The 26,969-nt window shown below is 47.8% G+C and overlaps 1 protein-coding gene and 1 non-coding gene across 17 annotated transcripts in view; both read left to right on the forward strand.

Moving 5' to 3' along the window:
• Positions 1-26,969, forward strand: part of AOPEP (aminopeptidase O (putative)) — a 407,649-nt gene that overhangs the window by 204,203 nt on the left and 176,477 nt on the right. For 13 of the 16 annotated variants that reach the window (XM_062208534.1, XM_062208541.1, XM_062208543.1 and 10 more), the window contains exon 7: positions 1,003-1,112. In XM_062208534.1, coding sequence (XP_062064518.1) covers positions 1,003-1,112 — 110 coding nt within the window. The remainder of the gene's footprint in view (positions 1-1,002; positions 1,113-26,969) is intronic. The other 3 variants (XM_062208529.1, XM_062208536.1, XM_062208533.1) reach the window with 1 other exon arrangement.
• LOC133772107 (small Cajal body-specific RNA 20) lies at positions 4,054-4,183 on the forward strand. Its single transcript, XR_009867732.1, has one exon. It is a non-coding gene; the product is annotated as a small Cajal body-specific RNA 20 (non-coding RNA).

Here is a 26,969-nt window from a genome sequence, read left to right on the forward strand (position 1 = left end):
AGGCCCTGTCTCCAAGTACAGTCGCCCTGCATTGTCGTTACCATATGTATTTTGGGGGATGCAGTTGGGTCTGTAACAACAGGTGCACCAAGTCTGTGATCGCCTGGCCCCTGGCCCTCCCGGGATGGTAGCTTGCACCCGGCCCGCCTGTCCCCTTCTCTGCCATTCTCTGAGCAGATCACGCTATGCCTGCCCTGCTGGTCTGGGCTCCGCACAAGAGCCCTGATCCCTGCCTGACCCTGCTCTCCTGTAGGCGCGGCTTGGGTACCGCCACCTCCTCAGGCCACCCCTGGTTGGTGAGCGGGCATCTGGGTTCTTCCTCCACCTCCGCACTCTGATGTCTGTGTACCTTACCTGCTGCCCCCTCTCCCCTCCATTCTTCGTAGTAGACGTGTTGTCCACAGCATCCCCAGGGCTTGCAGAATGAATGATTGAGGATTGGCAGGAATGCCTGCAGACTGTAGACACTTCCCCACCGTGGCGGGGGGTCCACTGCCCTGCCTCCATGTCCATGTGACTCAGTGGGGCAGAGTGCTGGCCTACCCCCTACCTCTACCCCAGAGTCCAGCGGTCACTTTTCTGGCTGTACAGTCATCTGGGTGGCATTAGCCGGCTCCACGCCAAGCAGCCCTCCACAAAGCTGAAGGTTGGGATAAATAGGAGGGAAATGGAGGGAAAGAGCAGGAGAGGAGGCTGGATGGAATCTAAGCGGACTTGGGCCCTGGGGAGGCCTTTTCTCTCCTGGCCGGTGTGAGTGTGGGCAGCGGGTGGGTTCCAGCAAGGGGAACCCTCCGAAACAGGCAAGCCAGGAGCGAGCAGTTGGTTTCTCGAAGAGCCACGGGGCTCCTGAGCCTTTGCTGGGGAGCCAGGGGAAGGCAGGGGAGCAGGCCACATCGTCTGCACTGGGACAACGTGAGCTGCTCCACAGGGCAGCGCTGGCCCAGCACGAGGACAGTGAGAACTTTGTTTTGTGCACGTGCGTCTGTGTGTCTGTGGCCCCAGCAGCTGTCCCCCGACGAGGCCCAGGAACAGCAGGAGCTGAGGGCTTGTCTGCGCTGGCATCGCCTCCAGGATGAGCTGCGGAACTCCTCCGAGGAGATGCAGGTGTTGAGGTAAAGGCAACATTAAGATCTTGTTACCTTCTTCTCATTGCCTCCCCTCCCCTCCCCTCCCCTCCCCTCCCCTCTCCTCGCTGCCTCTTCTCTCCCCTCCCCTCCCCTCTCCTCTGCCCCTCTTCTCCTCTCTTCCTCCCCTCCCCTCTCCTTGCTGCCTCTTCTCTCCCCTCCCCTCCCCTCTCCTTGCTGCCTCTTCTCTCCCCTCCCCTCCCCTCTCCTTGCTGCCTCTTCTCTCCCCTCCCCTCCCCTCTCCTTGCTGCCTCTTCTCTCCCCTCCCCTCTCCTCTCCTCTGCCCCTCTTCTCCTCTCTTCCTCCCCTCCCTCTCCTTTCTGGCTCCCCTCCCCTCCCCTCCCCTCTCCTTGCTGCCTCTTCTCTCCCCTCCCCTCCCCTCTCCTCTGCCCCTCTTCTCCTCTCTTCCTCCCCTCCCCTCTCCTTGCTGCCTCTTCTCTCCCCTCCCCTCCCCTCTCCTTGCTGCCTCTTCTCTCCCCTCCCCTCCCCTCTCCTTGCTGCCTCTTCTCTCCCCTCCCCTCTCCTCTCCTCTGCCCCTCTTCTCCTTTCTTCCTCCCCTCCCTCTCCTTTCTGGCTCCCCTCCCCTCCCCTCTCCTCTCCTTGCTGCCTCTCCTCTCCCCTCCCCTTTCTTCTCCTCCCCTCCCCTCTGACACACCCAGGCCATCCAATGAAATCTGCCATTTTCCTGTCTGAGTGAAATTGGGCTGGGTTACTCATCCCCCTGCTCTCAGGGATGGGAGGGTTGTGTTTGAAGCCTTTCAGGGTGTGGGGTTCTATTTGCTTTCTGACATTTTCCTGGTGTCTCTGTTCAGGAAAAAACTAGCATGAGGCCATTTCCGGGACCAAATTCTTCGTTTGAAGTTCTAATAGTCACTTTATGTGGTGGCTGCTGACGTGGAGAAGGTTGGGGTTTGGCAGCCCGGCAGACAGTAACCCTTTAAAGCTGAAGGGGAAAAAAAAAAAACGTTTAGGAAAATATTGATTGCTAAGTGTTTAGTGGTAACAGATGTGTGAGTCAATGGGGCTTTTGTTTCAGATGTAGCCCAGCAGGAAGCCAATACCACTGTTCTCTCCCATGCAGTGCGGGAGGATCCCACTGCAGGCTCCCGAGTTTTGTTTTTTGATTGTGGCTTGTAGCACCGGTTGGATCCATTTCTCACCACCTCGGCTTTGCCCCTTTCCCTCACCAGTCTGAGGGGCTGCTCACCTGCAACCTCCTGCCTGGGCCCCAGGAGCACTGCCATCCCATAGCACTGCTATGGGAACAGAGGCTTCCTTCCCATCTCCCTGTGCGGAGAGTCAAAGTCAAGTGTTTGGAATCTGCAGTCAGCCAGGTGGGATGGGCAGGTGCCCCGGGAACTCCCCCTCTCCTTACCCCACTGTAGGTGGCCCCCTGAAGGCCAGGCTGCCTGCCTGGGCGGAAGCCCACCCTGGACCCTTCTGCTGTTGGGTTGTTTCATTTTTAATTTATTTAATTTATTTGAAAGACAGAGTTACAGACAGAGGTAGACACAGAAAGAGAGACAGAGAGATCTTCCATCTGCTGGTTCACTCCCCAGATGGCCACAATGGCCAGAGCTGTGCCGACCCAAAGCCAGGAGCCAGGAGCTTCTTCTGGGTCTCCCACGCAGGTGCAGGGGCCCAAGGACTTGGGCCATCTTCTACTTCTTTCCCAGGCCACAGCAGAGAGCTGGATCGGAAGTGTAACAGCCAGGGCTGGAACTAGTGCCCACTGCAGGCCAAGGCTTTAACCAGTATACCACAGCACTGGCCCAGGGGGGTTGTTTTTACATAAACACTCCTGCTCCTCCTGAGGGGGCCTGAATCATACGTCACAGAAGGCATTCCAGGGGCCCAGCACTGTGGCATAGCGAGTAGAGCCGCCGCCCGCAGTGCCAGCATCCCAGGTGGGCGCAGGTTCAGGTCCTGGCTGCTCCATTTCTGATCCAGCTCTCTGCTGTGACCTGGGAAAGCAGTAGAAGATGGCGCAAGTCCTTGGGTCCTGCACCCATGTGGAAGACCCAGATAAAGCTCCTGGCTCCTGGCTTCGGATCGGTGCAGCTCCAGCCATTAGTGGCCATTTGGGGAGTGAGCCAGCAGAAGGAAGACCTCACTCGCTCTCGCTCTGCCTCTGCCTCTGCTTCTCTGTAAATCTGCTTTTCAAATAAATAAATAAATCTTAAAAAAATAAAAAAGAACAGAAAGCACTCCATAGCTCATGAGCCCTAGGGAGGGATGCTAGCTGGTGCTTTTGTGCAGCGCTGCTCCCTGCCCATGGGGAAGTCCCCTGGCTTGCATGTTTGCACGCTAACCATGGCCTCCCGAGCTGACTCATCCATTGTTTAGGAGACTCAGCTCCAGTGGTAGGAAGCACAGCAGGGCAAGGCCCAGAGAACTGTGGTCCCACCCCCGCCTCTGTTCCCTCAGCCGGCATTTATGGAGACGGGCAGGGCAGCTACCCCCACGCTGGCTCTCACAGAGCCTCTGCTTGGCCAGGACACTGTTGCACGTCCAACCTAGTCACAGGCAGTGAACAGCACTGTGAAGGCAACACTGTGTGACTCCTACACTAATTGGAGAGGTCTTTTTCTAATGAGGTTGGAGAATGCCTCCTTGTGAATGAGATGGGCGTCTGCATAACCCGGCAGAGGGAAGAACTAAAGGCCCTCAGTCCGGCCTGCTTTGGGGCCAGGAAGAGGGTGTTGGATGGCTGGAAAGGGGACTGATGGCAAGGCTGGGAGAGATAGGCAGGAGCCAGGGCACAAGAACCTCACTCCAGATTCTGTGGATGCTGCCATGAGCTTTGAGCAGGAAGGGGCGTGGTCTTTCTGGTGTTTTCACATTGCTGCTCTGCTTCTGTGAGGAATGGGTTAGCAGCCACAGACAAGAAAGCAAAGAGGCAGAGTTGGAGTGTTAAGAGTAGTTCATGGGCCTGTCTCACTTAGGGCTGTGGGGTCCCTTTTCTTCCCAGCCAGGGCTGGAGGCTGAGATTAGCCCTGTTGAGGCCATCATCAGGACTGCACGAGCTGGGCAGCCTCATTTTCCTACCTCATACATCTGTAGGAAAAAAAGAAAAAAAAAAAAAAAGAGAAGTTCATTGAGGAGCAGCAGGTTAAGCTGCCAGATTCCCGTATGAGCACCTGTTTCATTCCACTGCTCCACTTCCAATCCAGTTCCCTGCTAATGCACCTGGGAAAACAGCAAAGATGGCCCAAGTGCTTCAGCCCCTGCCAACCATATGGGAGAAAGAGATGGAGTTCTGGGCTCATGACTTCAGCCTGGGAAGTACTGGCCATTGTGGCCATTTGGGGAGTGATCCATTGAATGGAAGCTACCCCCCCACCCTGTTTCTCCCTCTCTCTTTAATCCTGCCTTTCAAATAAATGAAATAGGTCAGAGCTGGGCCAATCTGAAGCCAAGAGCCAGGAGCTTCCACGTCTCCCACCTGGGTGCAGGGGCCCAAGCATTGGGCCATCTTCCACTGCTTCCCAGGCCATGGCAGAGAGCTGGATCAGAAGTGGAGCAGGTAGGAGGAACCGGTACCCATATGGGATGCCAGTACTGCAGGCGGCAGCTTTACCTGCTATACCACAGCACCAGCGCCATCCCCCTTTTAATTTTTACAAAGACCTAATTTCAGTTTACTTAATGATCATAAAATTAGCCCTACACTAAGTAAAAGAGTTCAACTAATATTATAAAGAATAAAATACTGTTCCTCAACAGAAGAGACAAGGGCTGTAAATAATTATGGAGTCTCAAAATGTCCTTTTCATTCCAATACATTACATTTTTGGTACTCTGTTACCTCGGATCATGGAAAAATAATATCTGTCTTTTTGGGATTGGCTTATTTCACTACATGGTTTCCACTTGTGTCCATCGTGTTGCAAAAGAAAGGATTTCTTTTTTTTTTTTTTTTTTTTACAGCTGAGTAGTACTCCATAGTGTACATATACCATAATTCTTTTATCCATCAATTGATGGACATCTGGGTTGATTTCATATCTTAGCTATTGTGAATTGTGCTGCAGTGAACATGGGGGTACAGATCACTCTTTCAGATGCTGATTTATTTTGGTTTGGCTAAATTTCCAGGAGTAGGAGGTCTACATTCAAATTTCTGAGGAATTTCCATACTGTCTTCCACAGAGGCTATGTTTACATTCCCACAAACAGTGGATTAGGGTATCTTTTCCCCTACATCCTTGCTAGCATTTGTTGTTTGTTGATCTCTGTATGAGAGCCATTCTAACTGGGGTGAGGTGAAACCTCATTGTGGTTTTGATATGCATTTCCCTGACGGCTAGTGATCCTGAGCATTTTTCATGTGTCTGTTGGTCATTTAAATGTCATCTCTTGGAAAATGTCTGTTCAAGTCCTTTGCCCATTTCTTAATTGGATTGTTTGCTTTGTTGTTGTTGAATTTCTTGAATTCTTTATAGATTCTGGATATTAATCCTTTATGAGTTTCACAGTTTGCAAATATTTTCTCCCATTCTGTCAGTTGTCTCTTCACTTGCTGAGTGTTTCTTTTGCAGTGCAGAAGCTTCTCAGCTTGTTGTAATCCCATTTGTCAATTTTGACTTTCATTAACTGTGTTTCTAGGGTCTTTTTTTTTTCCAGGCAGAGTTAGACAGTGAGAGAGAGAGACAGAAAGAAAGGTCTTCCTTTCCATTGATTCACCCCTCAAATGGCCACCACGGCTGGCATGCTGCGCCGATCCAAAGCCAGGAGCCAGGTGCTTCCTCCTGGTCTCCCATGTGGGTGCAGGGCCCAAGCACTTGGGCCATCCTCAACTGCCCTCCTGGGGCAGAGAGCTGTAGTGGAAGAGGAGCAACTGGGACAGAACTGGTACCCCAACTGGGACTAGAACCTGGGGTGCCAGTGCCACAGACAGAGGATCAGCCAAGTGAGCTAGGGCGCCGGCCACTTCTGGGGTCTTTTCCAAGAAGTCTTTGCCTAAACCAATGTCTTGCAGAGTTTCCCCCAATGTAGTCTAGTAATTTGATGATATTGGGTCATCAATATAAATCTTTGATCTGTTTTGGGTGAATTTTTATGTAAGATGTAAGGTAGAAGTCTAGTTTCGTACTTCTGCATGTGGAGATCCAATTACCTTACCCTCTGTACAAAAACCCACTCAAAATGGATCAAATGAGCTAAAATCAATTCCTGTTTGTTTACTTTCTTATTTAAAAGACAGTTACAGTGCTGTGTTATAGTAGGCTAAGCCTCTGCTGGAGTGCCAGCATCCCAAATGGGCTGTGGTTTGTGTTCTGGCTTCCCTCTCTCTCTGTCTGTAATTGTACCTCTCAAATCTTAAAAAAATAAAAAGACAGAGATGCTTGGTCCAAGGATACTTTTCTATCTTAACTTGTATGCTCTCCCAGTGTTCAAGATACATGGAGTATTCTTAAAAATATTTATTTATTTATTTATATTTATTTGAAAGGCAGAGACAAAGATATGGGGGAGGGTGGGAGTGGTGGTGATAGGAGAGAAAGAAATGTGTTTCCATCCACTGATTTACTATCCAAATGCCTGCAACAGCTTATACTGTACCAGATGGAAGCCAGAGGCCCAGAACTCAGTCCAGGTCTCCCACAGGGGTGGCAGAGACCCAGATACTTGGTCCATCACCTGCTGCCTCCCAGGATACATTAGCCAGAATCTAGAGTGGAAGTAGAGGAGCCAGGATTCAAACCCAGGCTCCCCAGTATAAAATGTGGGTATCCCAAGTGATGTGTTTACCATTGGACTCTCATTTATGAATGAAAGTGAAATAAAGACCTTCTATAACAAACAGAAATGGAAAGAATTTATGGCCACTAGTCCAGCCTTACAAAATATGCTTATGGTGTGCTACACACAGAAACACAGAATGATAGCCATCACTATGAAAGAATGTGGAGACAGATATCCCCCAGTAAAAGTACAAAAGAAATCCAAAGTAAACAATAGGAATATTTGGAAAAATGGCAGATCCAAGCCATTACATTATCACAGTAGTCACCTTGAATGCAAATGGCCTCAACTCTTCAGTTAAAAGATGCAGACTGGCTGAATGGATTAAAAAAAAAAACCATCTATTTGCTGCCTACAAAAAAGACATCTCACCAGCAAAGATATGCACAAACTGAAAATAAAAGGATTGAAAAAGATATTCCATGCTAACAGAAGGCAAGAAAGTGCAGGTGTTGCCATCCTGATATAGACAAAATAGGCTGTAACATAAAAACTGTTACAAGAGATGATATAATATGTAATATTAAGGGATCAATTCAACAGGAAGATGTGACTATAATAAATGTATATATACCCAATTACAGGATGCCTGGCTATTTAAAATAAATGTTAATGGATTTAAAGGAAGATGTAGACTCCAATACAATAGTAATGAGGGACTTCAGTTCCCCAATTTCATCAATGGACAGATCAACCAGGTATCAAATCAACAAAGAAACAACAGAGCTAACTGACACTGTGGACCAAATGGACCTGATTACAGAACTTTTCACCCCATAGTCACAGAATACACATTCTTCTCATCAGCGCGTGGAACTTTCTCTAGGATAGACAATATGCTAGGCCATAAAGCAAGTCTCAGCAGATTTAAAAAAAAAAAATCATACCATGCATCTTCTCTGACCACAATGGAATGAAGCTGGAAATCAACAACTCCAGAATGTGTAGATCATATGCAAACACATGGAGACTGAACAACATGTTCCTCAAAGAACAGTGGGTCATAGAAGAAATTAAAAAATTTCTGGAAATGAATGAAAGCAGTGATGCATCATATCAAACCTTATGGGATGCAGCAAAAGCAGTGTTAAGAGGGAAGTTTTTAGCAATTGGTGCCTACATGAAGAAATCGGAAAGGCACCAAATATATGAGCTATCAGTGCATCTCAAAGACTAAAAAAAATCAACAAACAAAACCCCAAATTAGTAAGAGGAAAGAAATAACTAAAATTAGAGAAGAAATAAACAAAATTTAAGAAAAAAAATTACAAAAGATCAGTGAAATGAAGAGCTGGTGTTTTGAACAATAAACAAAATTGACACACCATTGGCCCTACTAACAAAAAAACAAAAAAAAAAAAAAAGGGAGAAGACCCATATCAATAAAATCAGAGATGGAAAAGGCAATGTAAGAACAGGTACCACAGAAATAAAAAGAATCATCAGGAGTTACTACAAAGAGCTGTATGCCAACAAATTGGGACATCTAGAAGAAATAGATTCCTGGACACATACAATTTACCAAAATTGAGTCATGAAGACATAGAACACCTAGACAGACCAATAACCAAGACAGAAATTGAATCAGTAATAAAGACTCTCCTAAAAAAGAAATGTCCGGGGTCAGAAGCCTTCACTGCTGAATTCTACCAGACTTTTAATGAAGAACTAATTCCAGTTCTCCTCAAGCTATTCAAAACAATTGAAAGGGAGGGAATCCCCCCAAGCTCCATCTATGAAGCCTGCGTCCAATTTCTGAGTGGTGGAGTGGGAAGCCAGATAGCAGTGTGTTCACTGCCAGTAGCAGAACCAGCGTGGGGGCAGCACTGGGGAAATGGAGATCAGAGAGTTTGGCTTGGAGGTAGAGGGCCCAGGATCGTGTGTATGTGTGAGCTGTGTGACTGCAAATGCCCTCACCTCTCAGAGACGTGGTTTCTCCCCTGAAAAGGCCACCTCTGTTGTCTACATCCTGAGTCATTGAGGTGCTTCTGGTTCTGTGTGACCTCCGTTGTTTGCTGGGGCTCAGGAACATCACAGTTAGTATTAGCTGATGAAATGTGCTTCTTCTAGCTTATAAGCAAGTTAGCCTGGGAAGTCAGCTCACACGGAGGGGAGCCTCACCTCTGGCTTCTGAGGGTCAAGTCTTTGTTGTTGTTGTTTTTTCTTCTTGTATATGGAGTCAGGAGAGAGAACACTATTTTTAGAACTTTGTGCTGGAAGGCTTATTATGGCATTTGCTTTTCTTTGTCTTGGTATTCAGAAATTGTGTTTGCCTAAATTTGGGCTAAGCATGAAATGACTGCCTTTGGAAGACTTAATGCACATCAGTGTGGAAAATATTGTTATCAGATGCACTCACAATGAGAAGGAAATGGTTCTGAACCTGCCCTGAATTATACAGGGTGGCTTTGGTTTACTCAGAGTCCCCTAGAATTCTCCCCTTAAATGGGCACAGAGAACCTAGAAAGCCTTGCAAGTGTAAAGGAGAATTGTAAAGATTTGCTCTCAGATTCTGTTTTGTTTTAATACACAAATGAGACCTTGGAAAAGAAGTCCTTTAAACTAACACAGTGATCCAGGACGCTTATCTTTCGTTTTTCTCTTTCAAGGCATCTCCCGGTCTTGAAATCATGGACCAAGAATGATTTCACTGTCTCACTTTGTGTCTTGATAGACTGCTGTGTGCTGGCAGGCACAATGGAGTCTCTTCTTCCTGGCCCTGCAGTATTCTACACGTGGTTGACCGCTCCCTCCTTCTAAAAACCACTTTCTCCTCTCCACTTCTTTGTCACTTTCTCTTCGACTTCCCTGTATTTCACTGGCTAGTCCCTTCCCCACCTCTGCTGCTGGCAATTTAATATTCTTTCAAGGCTCAAAAAGACTGAAGAGTACACAGCTGATACAGAATAGAGCAAGATGTAAACTTAAGGATTGAAACTCTCCTCTTTTCTCTATATGTCTGCCTTCAAGGAACTTTCCTAGTCACAACCGGATCATAGACCAGGTTTACTAAGTCTTTGTTTAACAGCTTAAGCAAAACAATAAATGACAACCAAGGCGGGGGGGGGGGGGGGATACACGCACATGTACACACGCGGGCAGGCGCTTGGCCTGGTGGTAAAGACATTACTTGAGACACCCACATTTCATACTGGAGAGCCTGGGTTTGAATCCTGGCTCCTCTGCTTCCTCTCCAGATTCTGGCTAATGTATCCTGGGAGGCAGTAGGTGATGGACCAAGTACCTGGGGTCCCTGCCACTCATGTGGGAGACCTGGACTGAATTCTGGGCTCCTGACTTCTGTCTGGTCCAGCATCAGCTGTTGCAGGCATTTGGATAGTAAATCAGTGGATGGAAACACGTTTCTTTTTCTCGCATCTCCACCCACCCCCATCTCTGTCTCTGCCTTTCAAGTAAAAATAAATAAATAAATAAATAAATATTTTTGAGAATACTTCACGTATCTTGAACTCTGGGAGGGCATCCAATTAATATAGAAAAGTGTCCTTGGACCAAGCATCTCTCTCTTTTTTTAAAAGATGTATTTATTTATTTGAGAGGTAGAGTTACAGAGAGACAGAGAGAAAATCTTCCATCTGCTGGTTCACTCTCCAGATGGATGCAACCACTGGAGCTGGGCCAATCTGAAGCCAGGAGCCAGGTGCTTTTTCCATTTCTCCCACGCAGGTGCAAGGGCCTAAGCACTTGGGCCATCTTCTACTGCTTTCCCAGGCCATAGCTGAGAGCTGGATCAGAAGAGGAGCAGCCTGGATATAAACTGGTGCCCATATGGGATGCCAATGTTGCAGGTAAATGCTTAGCCCACTATGCTATAGCACTGGCCCCAGCATCTGTATTTTAACACATGAAAAGGTTTGTCTTATTACTTCAAAAAATAGTGGGGAAGGAAGAAAACTTAGATACTGGAGAATGACAGATGAGAAGAGAAAAATTATGTTTGGCTTGGACTTACTAATTTCAATAAGATTTTAAAACAAGATTTATTTGTTTATATGAAAGGCAGAGTTACAGAGAGAGAGGGGGATAGAGAGAGAGAGAGAGATTGATCTTCTACCTGCTGGTTCACTCCCCGAAAGTCCACAGTAGTCAGGTCTGGGCCAGGCTGAAGCCAGGAGCGTGATCTGGGTTTCCTTTGAGGGTGGCAGAGACCCAAGTACTTGGGCCACCTTCTCCTTTCCCAGGCACATTAGCAGGCAGCTTGATTGGAAGTGGAGCAGCCGGGACTTGAACCATTATTCACGTGAGATGCCGGCGCTGCATCCCATGGTCAGCAGCAGCTGAACCTGCCGCTCCACAATGCCAGCCCCTCATTTTAGTAACTTGTAAGTGCTGTCTTCTCTCTGTGCCCGCTGCGCATTCCACGTTGAACCATGAATTTCATCAAAATATTCTTAGACCGACTTTATTCTAAGTTTCGTTCGGATCAAACATGTCCTGGATTGACTTCTTTGTGCATTTCATGTGGTTACCCATCTCTGTGTTTGCCCAGCCTTCCCAGCCTTTCTTGGCTGGGAGCCTGTGAGATAGCTGCAGACTGTCAGGGGTCACTTTAATGACACCGTGCCCTTTCCCGTTAGCTGTTTATCAAATATGTCTTTCCTGGACACAAGACCCAGGGGTTCTGCAGGCTCCCCCTCTGGTCGTCGCCACCTCTCCGTCAGCCCTACCTGGGTGCCACCACTCAGCTCTCTTGTGTGGTCCTACCCCTGCCTGCAAGCTCCCCTCTGTCCCTTGCCAGACAAGAGGTGAGGGGGCTCCTGTGAGGCTGCCTGGCTCTTGTCTCTAGGGTACAGCTGGGGCCCAGCGGCTCCCCACAGTAAGGACAGAAGAGCTACAGAGGCAAGGTCAGAAGAGATCTCTGTTGGTTTTTACTGTTTGTGATTTATTGTCCTGTCCGCTTTTTTCTGGATTGTTTGGGAAAGCCAAGCTCGTGCTGAGAAAAATGTTAGGATGTATCCCGAGAAGGAGGTGCTAACAAGTACCGCTCTGATGCAGGGGCTTCTCTCAGCGCCTGCCTCCATCGTTGGTGCAATGCTAGACACACAGGCAGACATCTTTCTCTACCTCACTCCCTGGTCACAGAAGCATCCCGTAACTAAAAGGGAAAACCCCACGGGTGTAACTCTCCCCACGAGCTAAATAAAGCATGCGTGCTTGCCAGTGTCCTATGAACATGCATGGCACCTGTGCACTGTGTGGTCCTCTTTTAAATCCCAAGGCTTTTTTCGTGAAAAATCTCCCATGCATAAACCTTCTCAATTACACTTGAAATTTTCACTTCACAAGTTTTCCTCAAAACTGTTATTTCGAGTCCCCAAAGAACATAGCAGCCTTTTTCCCACCCACATGCGGGGACAGTTCCAGCGGCAGGGACACAAACCTGCCTCCCGGAAAAGCTCCCCTCCCTCGCTGCCATCACACGCAGAGGTCCAGCCTTCCCTTCCTGTGCCCCCATGAGAGCTCCCACGAGGGTCTTCCTCAGACAGCTCCCTTCCCTGTGCTTCTTTTGCCCCCTACCTCATGGGGAAAACTGAGACCATGACCCCTGGTCTCCTGTGATTCCTGTGGACATCCCCATCTACTCTGCCTCTCAGATACCAGGTGCCAGCCTCCTCTCCACCTTCCTACCACTCGAGCCAGACACCCTATTTCCAAGGTGAGACTGGGAATGAGTGCGCCTTGACACCGATCATAGAACTTACCCCTCTCCATGGGAGCGACAGGACGGAAGAGCCACACAGGGAGGGGAGAATGAAGCTCTCATCACTTTGGACCATGGACTGGGACAGTTGTTCCCTTCGGAACTCCCACAGGCGTCAAAATAGTGACTTAACCTAGAGCAGATGCCTAGTCACTCTAGTTTTCTAGAGCTGGGTGAGGGGTGCTGCTCACCCACAAAAGCAGGCAGTCTTTTTTAATGATCTGGATTTTTTTTTTTAAAGTTATTTTCTAACTTTACTTTTTATTTGAAAGGCAGAGAGACAGGAAGGCAGAGAGGGATCTTGTCTGCTGGTTCATTCCCCAAATGTCTGCAACAGCCAGGCTGATCCAGGCCAAATCCAGGAGCATAGAGCCCCAGGTCTCTCACATAGCTGAAGGTACCTAGGAACTCAAGCCAGCACCTGCTGCCTCCCACGGTGTGCATTAGCAGGAAGCTGGATCTGAAGTGAGGTAGCTGGGACTCGAAGCAAGCACGCCAATATAGGATGCAGGCATCAACTACCACACCGCCTGCCTCTGCCTGTCCCAGCCACCCCACTGGCTACATTTTCATGACTTACAACATCTTACTCAAAGTTGAAGGATTTCAGTCAGTCTAAGGGACAACCTGGATATTCAAGGGGGAATTCTTAATTTACTTTGAGTTGAGCAGACTCCAAGTGCATTGGTGTGTTGTCCTGGAGACCACTGTCTGGCGTGCCAACTACCGGTGGCCCTCCCTCGTCACCCCCTGTCCTGGATCATCAGCGCTTCCCTGTTGGCTGGCAAACATGTTCCCATCCTTAATCCCTGCTTTGGATGCTGCAAATTCATGTACTCATCACAGCACGGTCATCCGCCTCCCACACTCTCCGCACTCTGCAGCCTGCTTCCTGCCCTGCCCCCAAAGGCCCCCGTGCCCTTCCGATCATCAGATTCTGTAAGCACATTACAGTTCTGAACTCCACACGGTGTGGTCCCATCAGTAGCTTCTCCTCTCCCAGGACTTGTGTCACCTGTCTCTCACGGCAGTCCTCCTTCTGCTTCTTCCTTTCTCTCTCTGCCACTCTCCCTCCATTTCCTTTGCAATCTTCTCTGTCTGCCTCGGGGGCCTCCACTCTTGGCTCCACATCCTGCCAGAAAGATCTCTGTCTGAGGCCCCTGTCGTAAGTAGAATTCCCCTGAAGCAGACCCTGAGACAAGAGTTAGGTGAGAGAGATCTATAGGAAGTGTGCTCGGGAGGGGAAAACAGGGGAAGAGAGGATGACAAGGGGAGGGTGAGCCAGGGTGCCCTGATACCACGGCTAGTCGCACATAGCCCCACCCCCTCCCGAGACAGCACCAGTCACCCTCGGAGTTACCCCACCAGGGCAAGGGACTCTCAGAGTGTATATAGCCCTGCGCTTATCTCACTGAATGGAGAAATGCACATCCCTGGGTACTTCCAGCTCTTCGTGTTCCCAGGCTAAGCAGGCTCAGGCAACCTGAGGGCCAGCTTCTAACAGAGCTGTGCAGAACTGGTGGGTGCAGGGCAGGGTGGGCATTTGACACAGCAGTCAAGGCGCTGTGTGGGACACCTGCATCCCGTATTGGAGTGCCCAGGCTCCAGCGCCAACTATGCTTCTGATTCTAGCTACCTGCTAATTCACATCCTGGCAGGCAGCAGGTGAGGGTTCAAGTACTTGGGCCCCTGCCACCCATGTGGGAGACCTGGATGGAGCTCAAGGCTCCTGGTTCTACCTGGCCCAGCCCTGGCTGTTGTGAACATTTGGGGAGTAAATCAGAAGGCGGAAAATTCTCTCTCTCTCTCTCTCTCTCCCTCTCCCTCTCCCTCTCCCCCTCTCTCTGTTTGTCTCTCTTCTCCTTCCCCCACCCCTCTCCCTTTCAAATCAAATAAAAACAAATTTCAAAGAAAAGAAAAGGGCCCCAGAGAACCTGGACAGGGCTTGGCACTGGAGGCTCAGCAGTCTGTGCCGGCGCCATCCGTCGTCCAGTGCAGAAGTGAGTGCTGAGTCACCCACTCACATCTCTTCCTGGTTGCCCTCCCGCCTCTCACACTAGTCATCGCCTCTCCGCACCCTTAGCTGCTCACCTCTTGTGGTGGTGGACTCATCAAGGGTGGTACAAGTCCACACGCTCATCCAGGGTGGAAGCCTGGAAGTTCTAACTCCTCCCCACCCTTCACTCGACCCTAGGAGCCATCACAGACAACTGCAGTTTGACCTGCTAAGAATTTCCCCAGTTCAGCTCTTCTCCAACCCTCGCACCATGTCGTGTATCTCTGTGTTTAGCACTTTTTCATCACTTGCTTGCACCAGCCCAGCAGCCGCCAAGTTGTTCTTCCCCCTCTAAGACTGCCCTTCCTCACTGCCACCAGCGAATTTTCCTTCCATCGCTTCCTGATTCTGCCACCTTCCAGCCCATCAGCTGGAAACTCTGGACGGGCTCCCCGTTAGGGCAGGCATTTGGTGTAGGATTACCGCACTGCTTGGGACACCCGCCTTCCAAATGGCAGCAGCTGGGCTTGAGTCCCGGCTCTGCTTCTGAGTCCACCATCCTGCTAATGCATCCCGGGAGGCAGCGGGTAATGGCTCCAGTAGTTGAGTCCCTGCCACCCTCACAGGACACCTGGATTGAGTTCCTGACTCCCAGTGTTGGCCTGGCCCAGCCCTAGCTTTGGCAGGAATTGAGGGAGTGGAACCAGCAAATGGGAGCTCTCTGTGTCTCAATGCCTCTCAAGTAAAAATAAATAAGTAAGCATGTAAGAAAAAAACAAAACCCTCAACTCCAAAAAGAGCGTCAGGCTCCTTAATGTGGTCGCAAGACCCCCTCACAACATCACTTCTCTGTGTGTCCCACTCTCACCTGCTGCCATTCCTTGCTTTGCCCTCCACACACACAAATGGCTCGTGGAAGCCTGCTGTGCTAGTCAGCTCCGGCTCCCATACATGATACCACAGGCTGAATGGCATAGTCGACAGAAACTAATTTGCTCGCAGTTCTGGAGCCTGGAAGTCTACAGTCAGAATGCTGGAAGGTGTGGGTTCTCCTGAGGCCTCACTCCCCAGCTGCCTTCTCACCGTGTCCTCTCACGTGGTCTTCCCTCTACACGTGCGCATCCCTGGTTTCTCTCTGTACGTGCTCCGACTGGATCAGGGCCCAACCAGACAACCTCATTTCAACTTAACCACCCCGTGAACTTTGAAAGGCCCTGTCTCCAAATGCAGTCACATTCTGGGGGTTGGGCTTCACCATATAAAGTATGAGGAGGTATATTTCAGACCATAACTGCTGCCATCTGCCTGCTTTTTCCTACCTCCATGCCTTTTTAAATGTTGTCTCTATTTAGAATATCCTTCCCTTGCTGCATAATTCCATTTCATTATGACTCAGCACAGATATCACTGTGTTCTAAAAAAAAAATCTCAGGCCCCACAGCTAAGGTTTGGATGTGCTTTGAGTGAGTCCCCCCGGTGTTGGAAGCTTGGTCCTCCGTGTGGTGACACGAGAGGTGCGAGGTAACTGGGCCGCTGTGGACACTCCCCTTGGGATGGGGGTTGACTCGCTCACAGAGTGGGTGAGTGCCCGCAAGAGTGGGTGGCTCTGGAAGAGCAGGCCCGCCCCTCGATTCTTCCTGGCTTCCTGTCTCACCATGTGACCACTCTTCCATGCCCTCCCACCTCGAGGTCCTCACCAGAGCCCAGCAGAAGATGACATTATGCTCTCGAACCGCAAAAGTGGTAAGCTAAATAAATAAAATAAGCCTCTTTCTCATGAAGGACTCGGCCTCAGCTCTTGTGCTACAGGGTAGCCCGTCGGCCTGCGGCCAGCTGGTGGCCCTCCTAGACTCTTCCGTTATCTCCTCTCTGGCCTGGCCACTGTGGTGTGATAACTATATTTAGGGTGAGCCATATGAGGTTGTGAATATTTGACCTTTTATTAAATGTATTTATTTGAGAGGCAGAGAGAACAAGAGAAAATGAGCTGGATAGATCAGACCCTGAAGGGCGGGTTCATACCTCAAATACCTAGGATGGCTGAGACCAAAAACAGGAGCCAAGAACTCAGTCCAGGTGTCCACACGTGGGGGTGGCAGGAACTAACTCGCTTGAGCCATCCCCTGCTGCCTCCCAGGGCCCACATCAGCAGGAAGGAAGCCGGGGTCAGGTGTGAAATCTCAAGCATTCTGGAGTGGGACACAGGCGTCACCCCCGGCTTCTTAACCAGTGGGTCGAATGAGCGTTCCAACATTTGACAAGTTCCTCATCTACAGAAACAGCTCTCTCCTGTGTGCTCACCCAGTACGTCCTTCCTGCTTGACCCTCAGCCTTTTCTGCCTCAGGACCATGTCGTACTTACCCGTGCACCACAGCGCTTAGCAGTGAGTGCGTCTTCAGTAAGTGTTGAAGAAATGAGCGTCATCCACACGACCTCTGACCCCCGAGGGCCTCGTATAGATAAATTTGGAAAGTTGCAGTATTGGTCACAAGACAGTAGACAGGTAAAGCCTTGGCTGCGTTCTGATTCTAGGAACTGCGGGCATACTGTTGGTGGGCTTAGCATGTGGGGCTGCAGCTGCGATGGCGAGGAAGGAGAGCACTAAGACCGGTGATAGGGTCGAGGGCAGGGAATTTAAGGCACAGAGTTGGCAGCAAGGAAGAGGCATTGAACATTCCAGTCAGAACGGACCTGCTGGAGGGAGCGCTGTATGTAAGGAAACAGTGAGACTGCAGGTGGCCAGGTGAGGACAAGTCGAGTCATCGAGTTCCTTATTGCCAAAGTCAAGTTTGCATGTGACCACCCAGGCAATGGGGAGCTCTCTTAAGTTCCAAGAATGACATAATGAAAATGGAGTTCTGGGAAGATTCCCCAGCCTTTGGGGTAACACATGATCAAAGAGACACAGTCTAGAGGCCAGATGGGTGTCGGTGGCTGTTTCAGGAACACAGGCCTCTGTTCAGAAGAACTTGGTTGGCCCTGAGGCTCTGAGTAAGTTGCTCATTTGGGGCTATTTTGCACAGATTGAAATGTCAACTCAACTTTAAAGAGGCTTCTACTAATAAAATATAAAGCTATTTCTGATTGATCCATTAAAAGAACTGGTTAAGGTCATGGGCTTCGTGAACTTTCTTATGACCTTGAAGAGGGTGAAAAGCAAACAGCCCCCTGGCCCAGGTCTGGCTGATCCTGCCTCTTTGTTTTTTTTGTTGTTGTTGTTGTTGTTGTTTTTGGGGGGGGGGCGGGGGTTATTTATTTATTTAAAAGGCAGACTGATAGATTGAGAGAGAGAGAGAAGAGAAATCGTCCATCCACTGTTTCATTCCCCAAGTGGCCAAAATGGCCAGGGCTGGGCCAGGCCAAAGGCAGGAGTCTGAAACTCCATCTGGGTCTCCCATGTGGGTGGCGGGGACCCAAGTACTTGAATCATCTTCTAGTGCCTCCCCAGGTACTTTAGCAGGGAGGTGGATCAGAATGGAGTAGGAGGGATTTGAACCGACGCTCTAATTTGGGATGCCGGCGTCAGTACCGCCGCACTGGCCTGGTCCTGCTTCAGTTTAGAGAGACATCATTGAGAAGGTGGTCCCAGAGCTTGTCAGTCTTCAGGTCTCACAGGATGATACCACAGGCTTCTGAGAGCAAGTCCGGAAACCCAAACGGCCTGGGTCTGAGTCCTGATTCTGCCTCTTGCTGTGAGGCCTTGAGAGAGGTCCTCAACCATATGAACTATAAGACAGGGATGGCAACAGCATAGTTTCTGCCTCACAGGTGGGTGTGAAGAATAAATGCAAGGAATATGCACAAAGCACCTGGAACACATGTATTAACCTGAACCATAGGAAGCAGCCGTTTTAATGGATATGAAATAAATATTGGCAGTTTCCCGTGGTTTGAGTCAGTACCCAGCACACGTTAAGATGCAATGGGCTGTATCCTTTGGCGCCTGGTAAATGTTGTCAAACAAGTGACAGAACACAAGGCCGGCCCTGCCCCTGCGGCCAGCCCCACTGTGCTTCCCTGCTGCTCTGCTGTCCTCTGCCTGCCCTTGCCCATCTCCTTTCACTGCTGCCACCCTCCCCTGGGGACCGCACAGGGCACCCTGCTTCTGTCTCTTTACCAACTGGAGCCCAGAAACACCTGCTGTTTCCTCTGGCAAACATAACTCTCAGGATGTTCAAAAAGTTAGTTTTACTAGGAAGTTTAAAAAAAAATGGGGGAGAAGAGAACTTTTTTTTAAAGGGCAAGAATGGTTACAAATAAAAAGGACAGGATTAAAGGGGGCGGGGGTCCGAAAGTTAAACAGAGATGCTCACGTTCGTAGCTTGAGGTAAACGTGGAGCTGGCAGCGCTTCTAAGACGAGTGGAATCCCCCTACCCTCCTGCAGCAGACGTCTTTCTAGACTACGCTCTCCTAAGGACCACCCGAGTGTCCCCTCTGGCTGTGCTGTGGAAGCTCCGTGGTCTGTTCCTGATCTCACCGTGGCCCTGAGAAGAAAGCATTGTGGCCTTCGAGAGCTCTGGCCATGGTCACGGGCCTGTGCCCTTTCTGTATCTCGGAGTCCCTGTCCCACACTCCACGTCCCTTAGATCCTTGGGGTCTTCTCCACCCCTCCCCCAAATTTCTTTTATGTGAGGTGTATGCTTAGCAAGCTAGCTGTGAGGGGAATGACGACCCTGTCGCGATGGGAGGGTGCCGTACCTCTGCTAGCATTTTCTGCAGAGCGTGAGGGCCGCCAGCCAGCCAGAAACACTCTGCCCTTTCCTGTTGCAAAGGCCGACTCCACCTCCTGGAGCTGCCCACTCAGTTTCTGTTTCCTGTCGGAGGGACATCCTCAACAAGGACGACAGACACGTCCTGAATAACTGAACTCAAATAACCCTGCCTCCTCATTTCTCCAGACCCTCCCTGGTTACTGATCACTCAGGTATTTCAATGGACGGGATAGAATTCTCCATAGGCCCTTAACTGCTTACTGAGGCTACATGGTATTTTATTTTCAATAGTGTTTAGTGAGGGTTTTCTAAATATAGAAAAACATAAGTAGTGGTGCAGTTCATAGTCAGTTAACCATGGTTTAATTTTTTTTTTACTAAAAATATAAGTACATAACCAGAAAACTCAGTTTAGAAAACTGTAAAATAGCATCTCCATCAGTGTAGTCTGTTATCCTAAGGTAATCCCAGCAGGAATTTTCTTGTGAGTGTTCAGAAATTAGGTCTTATAACTGCAGATGGACACTTCCATATTGCTCCCTCTCTACCACTGATTCACTGTACCATTCCTCGTATTTGCCTACGAAGTATTTCCTAGAATTAATTCATAGACGAGCACCAGCCTGTCCCAGCCCACTCTTCCTGTGCCCGTCCTGAGGAGGGGTAAGTACTCAGCCAGCACAGGAGGCTTGTGCAGCTAAGGAGGGTCACCTTCCCAGTCAAAAAACCTCGCACACAGTGAGTGCAGGCTCACCTAATTAATCCTGCATTGACTTTGTTCGGCCTGCGACCCATCTTCCTACCATTTGGTTGAGCTTTGGCCAACAGTGTTGACTCAGAATGGCTGGCAAAAGGTGCATGAGTATTCTTCCTGACCTACTGCAAAAACACAAAAGAAGAAGAATACCTTCTAGAAGTTAAAATCCAGTTCGACAGGAGTTCTTGTCCCTTTCAAGCCCACCGTGGAGCAGAAAAAGAATTTAAAGACAAGGATAGTGCTTTTATTCGACATTATACTGGAGGCCAGAAAGCAAAATAAAAGGCATCCAGAAAGAAAAGGAAGAAGTAAAACTATCTCTGTTTGTAAATGGCATAATCTTATATATACAGCAACCCTAAGGAATCCTCAAAAAAAAAAAAAAAATCAGAGCTAATAAACGAGTTCAACAAGATTACAGATTACAAGATACAAGATCAATATACCAAAATCAGTTTTCTATATACTAGCTATGATTAATCTGGAAATGACATTAAGAAAAATTTACTTACAATAGCATCAAAGATGATAAAGTCTTTGGGACTAAGTTTAACAAAAGAAATGTAACACTTATATACTGGAAGCATATCTAATTATGTGGAAAAATACCCTGCATTATGGATTGAGACTTTTAGTATTGTTAAGATGGTGATAATCTCTAAACTGATATTTGGATCCTCAGAATCTCAATTGTCATTTTGCAGAAATTGGCAAACTGATCCTAAAATTCATACAGACATACAAGGGACCCAGAATAGCCAATACAATCTTGAAAAAAAGAAAGGAGGACTCATATGTCTCAATTTCAAAATTTATTACAAAGCTACAGTAGTCAAGATAGTATGGTACTAGCATAAGGATGGATATATAGATCAATGGAATAAGATTAAAAGTCAAGAAACAAAACCTTACTCTCATGGCTAATTGGTTTCTTTTTTTTTTAAGATTTATTTATTTGAAAGGCAGAGAGAGAGAGAGAAAGACACAGGAGAGAGAGAGAGAGAGAGGGAGGGAGGAGTGGAGACAGAGATCTTAAATCCACTGTTTCACTCCCCAAATGGTCGCGATGGTCAGAGCTGGGCCAGTCAGGAGCTAGGAGCTTCCTCACGGTCTCCCACATGGGTGCAAGAGCCTAAGCACTTGGGCCATCCCCTGCTGCTTTCCCAGATGCATTAGCAGGGAGCTGGATCAGAAGTGGAGCAGCCAGGATTCCAACTAGTGCCTGTATGGGATACTGGCACCACAAATGGTGGCTTTACTTGCTACACCAAAGTGCTGGCCCCACCAATTGGGTTTTGACAAGGTTCCAATACCATTCCTGGGGTAAACAACACTATTTTCTACAAATGATGCAGGACAACTACATGTCCACATGCAAAAGGAATTAAATCAGACCCTCTGGTTCACACAGCATACAGAAATTAGCTCAAAATGGACCCGCTTTATGTGTATGTAAGGGCTAAAACTATAATGCTAATAGAAAATAAAATGAGAGCACTTAAAAAAGTTTGTGGAAAGAAGAATTAAAAGATAAAATTATTTTGATGCAGAAGTATTTGAAATCTATGCATATAAAAAGTTTATGGAAAATGCATGTTATGAAAAAACTGTGTGAATTTAAATTTTTTTTGGGCCAGCACAAAATAAGCATATTTAATTACATTTTCCATGAACTTGTTAAAATATTCTCATGTAAGTGTAACTCTTCATAATGTTGGATTAGGTAATAGTTTCTTGGATAAGACACCTAAAACATAAGCAACCAACTGGGGGTGAAATTGATAAATTGTCATCAAAATTAATAACTTATATTTCAAATGACTCTATCCAGGAAGTAAAAAGACAGCCTACAGAATGGGAGAAAATATAAGCATTTGCAAATCATATATGTGGTAAGGGACTTGTATTCAGAATATGTAAATCGCTCTTGCAACTCAGCCATAAAAAGACAAATAATCCAACTTAAAAAGTGGTTGAATGCTCTAAATAAACATTTCCTCCAAAGAAGATATGCAAATAGCCAATAAGCATGTAAAAAGATGCTTGATGTTATTAGAGACATCAGGGAAATGTAAATCAAAGCCACAATGAGATATTACTTCACATCCACTGGGATGACTATAAGGAAAAAGCAAGACACAATATTAGTGAGGATTTGGAGAAATTGGAACACTTGTACGCTGCTGGTGGGAATGTAAAGTGGTGCAGCAGCTTTGGAAACTGTCTCACAGTTCCTCAAGAAGTTGGGCATCAAGCTACCCTACAAGTCTGCAGTTCCAAGCTGGGTGTATGCCCAAGAGAAATGAAAACATAAGCTCACAAAAAAAAACTTATCCAAGGGTGTTCGTAGAAGAATGATTCGTAATAGGCAAAAAGTAGAAGCACCTCGAATGCCCATAAACAGAGGAATGGATCAACTAAATGTGTTATGTCCATCTAGTGGAATATTAATCGTCCACAAGAATGAAGTGCTGAGAGCATGCTACAACATGGATGCACCTTGAAAGCATTATGCTTAGCAGCTGGACACAGAAAGCCACATATTGTATGATTCCATTGATACGACCCACCCAGAATAGACAAATCCATAGGCACAAGGTGATCACTGGCGTCAGGAGCTGGGAGGAGGTGGGGAAGGGAGTGGGGAGTGATTGCTAATGGATACATGTTGCTTTTTGAAGTGATAGAATGTTCTAGAACTAGTTACTGGGGATGGTTACACAACCTTATGAATATACTAAAAATCTCCAAATTATACATTCTTGAATGATAATTTTTATATGTGAATTACATCTCAGTTTTTTTTTAATTTTTATTTTATTTATTTATTTATTTATTTGACAGGCAGAGTGGATAGTGAGAGAGAGAGACAGAGAGAAAGGTCTTCCTTTTTGCCGTTGGTTCACCCTCCGATGGCTGCTGTGGCTGGCGCATCCCGCTGATCCAAAGCCAGGAGCCAGGTGCTTCTCCTGGTCTCCCATGCGGGTGCAGGACCCAAGGACTTGGGCCATCCTCCACTGCACTCCCGGGCCATAGCAGAGAGCTGGCCTGGAAGAGGGGCAACTGGGACAGAATCCGGCGCCCCGACCGGGACTAGAACCCGGTGTGCTGGCGCCGCAAGGCGGAGGATTAGCTTGTATGGCGCCGGCCATACATCTCAGTTTTTAAAAGACAATTTATGAACTCAGTAGCCAGTCTCTGCAATCTCATAGCATCTCAGTAGCCTAATGGAGTTGACCAGCAATTGTGTGAATGAAAGATGGAAGAAGGAATTAGGGCAAGAGGCAACTGATGATGTTAAGGGATTGGGCAGGGAGTCCTTTCCCATGCTGGATGCCAGGAAGACATCTCATAGGGTTCAAGGTGTAACAATATCACATAATGATAATTCACCGCCATCAAATCCTCCTCTAGTAGAAGTACGATGCACAAGAGTGAGTGTTAATTTCTTCCACCCCATGCTGTGCCTTGTGTTTTCCTTAATGATATGGTTCTGGTGGTGGTTCTGTTGTCCATATATACAGGTCCTTTTCTTTTTCCAGGACATGAATATGGCATTACTGATATTTTTGGCGATTTCTGGCTCTTTGCCTTCACAATGTCGGAGTGAATAGTCTCACATGCATTATTAGCACATATGAAATGTGAAGCCTAAAATAGTACCCCGTAACCCAACAAGACTGAGAAAATGTCTGCTGTCCCAGCTATTCATCCTCTCGTGCATCCTGGTGTATGTTAGACTGAACTCCATCCCCCTGCTGCTGCCACTGCCGTGCTCCTGCCAAGGGTTGTACTGTCCTCCACCAAGAAGGGAAAAGTCCTTCTCAGCTGCTCCTGAGCCACAGGCGGGGCCCTCCTTCCCATCGTCTCAGCACACAGTGCCACACATGCTGTCGGCACTGAAAACGTGCTTCTGGCCTCCCCTTGTGAAAGCAAGCCAGGATTTGCCTCTTTCCAGGATGAAGTCATGATTTTTATTTATTTATTTTTTTGAGGCAATACAAGAAAAGTCTTCCATTTTTACCCTTTTTAGTTTTGCTTCCTGCAATTGTCACAAATAGTTCTCTGTATTCCTGTGTTCTGAATGTGTGTGTGTGTGGCAAACTGACAACCTGAGGTCCGTCATGGTCACTTTAGTCCTGAATAGAGTCAGCGATCCCTCTTAACATGGCTTTCAAGGCTGCAAGTTCAGGTGCATTGCATGTGCCTGTCCTTCCCATTTCCCAAAACAGAACACTGTCAAAAGTATCATAACAGCGTTGAATTGCTCCGGTCCTAGACCCTATATGTTAATTCTGTTTCCTAATATATATAAGTGCTTTAATAAAATTCAGTTCAGGTTCCCCCAAATTTAGTTCAGATTCTTACTTTCCTCTCTCTTCTCCTCTCCTATCAAAATCACTCTTATGATTTAGTGACTCCAAGACAACATAGCAAACCTATTGACTCCACTGGAATGATGAATAATGTTTTTGCTAAATGCTGCAGATTAAATATATTCTGGGTTAACTGATCTCTTAAAAGTATAGATATTAGGGGTTAGGCATTTGGCACAGTAGTTAAACCACTGCTTGGGGGGCTGGCGCTGTGGCATAGTAGGTAAAGCAGCCTCCTGCAGCACCAGCATCCCATATGGGTGCCGGTTTGAGTCCTGGCTGCTTCACTTCTGATCCAGCTCCCTGCTAATGAGCCTGGGAAAGCAGTGGTGGGTGCCCCAAGTGCTTGGGCTGTGCACTCATGTGGGAGATCCAGATGAAGCTCCTGACTCTTTCCTTCAGATGGGCCCAGCTCTGGCTGTTGCAGATATTTGGGAGTGAACCAGCAGATAGATGAAAGATCTCTCTCTTTCTGTTTGTCTCTCTCTGTCGCTCTCATTCTCTCTCCTCCTCTCTCTCTCTCTCTATGACTCTGCCTTTCAAATCAATAAATAAACCTTAAATCAAACAAAAAATTTAAAACAGTGCTCAGGATGCCTGCATCCCATATCAAAGCGCCTGGGTTTGAGTCTCAGCTTTGTTCCCAGTACCAGCTTCCCACTAATGCACACCTAAGCACACCTTGGGAGTCAGCAGGTGTGATCCCTGCCACCCAACTGGGAGACCTGGATTGAGTCCAGGGCTCCTGGTCTGAGTCTGGCCCAGCCCTGTTGTGGGTATTCAGAAGATTAAACCAGTGGATGAAAGATTGGCTCGCCTCTCCCTTCCCCTCCTCCACTCCCCCTCCTCTCCCTCCCTCCCTCCCTCCCTCTCTCTCTCTCTCTCTCTCTCTTTCCAATAAAAATAAATAGAAATTGTTTTTACAAAACATAGATATTAGGATCAGAAAGAACTTTGAATTTTTTTTTCTTGACCTTCTACATACCTGATGGCTGGCCACCCAGCTTTTACCTGCGTATTTCTGGCCTCCCATCTCCCTGTGGAGTAAATAGCAGATTCCCTGTGGGAATAGCCTGATCTATTAGATCATGCTGGAATTTGCCCAACCCTTATCTCCAGCACTGCACAGGCTATGCCTTGTTCCTACCAAAATAGTCCACATATCCGAAGACCATTGTCTGTCTTTTCCTGGCTGACAGGTCACAGGATTTTTTTTTTTTCTGGTGAATCTGTCATGCATACTGAGTGACCAGGAGGCCAGTCTCCTTCTCGTCCTGGATCCTTTGTTGTCTTCGTTGATAATGACCTTCACCAGATGTGGCACTTGGAGTGAGCACAGTAGCCTGGAGCTACACCTGGGAAGAGCACAGTGTTTCCTGGATCTCGATTGTCAAGAAAAGGAAGGAACAATGTTGATTGAGTTGTAGTCCCTCACGTGTGTAGCTTCTTTTTTGGGGGGAGGGGGGATTTATTTATTGGGCCAGCACTGTGGCACAGCTGGTTAAGCTGCTGTTTGCAATATTGGCATCCCATATGGGCACTAGTTTGAGTCTTGCCTGCTCCACTTTCCAATGCAGCTCCCTCCAAGTGGGCCTAGGAAAGCAGCAGAAGATGGCCCAAGTGCTTGGGCCCCTGCATCCACATGGGAGACCCAGATGAAGCTCCTGACTCTGACTTCGGCCTGGCCCAGCTCTGGCCATTGCGGCCATTTGGGAAGTGAACCAGAGGATAGAAGATCTCTCTCTCTTTCTCTCTCTATCCCTTTCTGTAATTCTGACTTTCAAATAAATAAATAGATTTAAAAAAAAAAAAACTTGAAAGGCAGTTATGGAGAGAGATCTTCCGTCTGCTGGTTCACTCCCCAGATGGCTGCAACAGCCTCGGCTGGACCAAGCTGAAGGAAGGAGCCTGGAACTGCATCCACGTTTCCTATGGAGGTGGCTAGGCCCCAAGTACTTGTGCCATCTTTCCCAGGAGCATTAGCATGGAGCTGGATCGGAAGCAGAGCAGCTGGGATGAGAACAGGCACTCATGTAGGATGCCGGCATTGCAGGCAGCAGCTTAACTTGCTGCACCACAATGCTGGCCCCAGTGTTTGATTTTTAAACCCAGTGTTGTACTCCCTTTTCCTGGAAGTTTTAATATTGCACATCCAGTGATTTTTGTCTTCTTAGTAACATTCATTGAGTGTGGCTGATACACCAAATGCTGTTCTAAGCACTCTTACATATGTTATCTCATTTGACCTCCACAATGAACCTGTAAGTACTAGTACCTTAGTAGCATCTTCTGCCCCAGCTTATGGATGAAGAAAGAGGTGTGTAAAGATACTAAGCAGGTGGCCACCTTCCCAGGACTAGTAAGTGGTCTGACTGCCAAGCCCAGGTCTTTTTGTTTTGTTTTGTTTTTTGTTTTGTTTTGTTTTGTTTTTTTTTTGACAGGCAGAGTGGACAGTGAGAGAGACAGAGAGAAAGGTCTTCCTTTTGCCATTGGTTCACCCTCCAATGGCGGCTGTGGCCGGCGCACCACACT

Source organism: Lepus europaeus, chromosome 12 (assembly GCF_033115175.1).
Source record: "Lepus europaeus isolate LE1 chromosome 12, mLepTim1.pri, whole genome shotgun sequence".
Classification (NCBI taxonomy): Eukaryota; Metazoa; Chordata; class Mammalia; order Lagomorpha; family Leporidae; genus Lepus; species Lepus europaeus.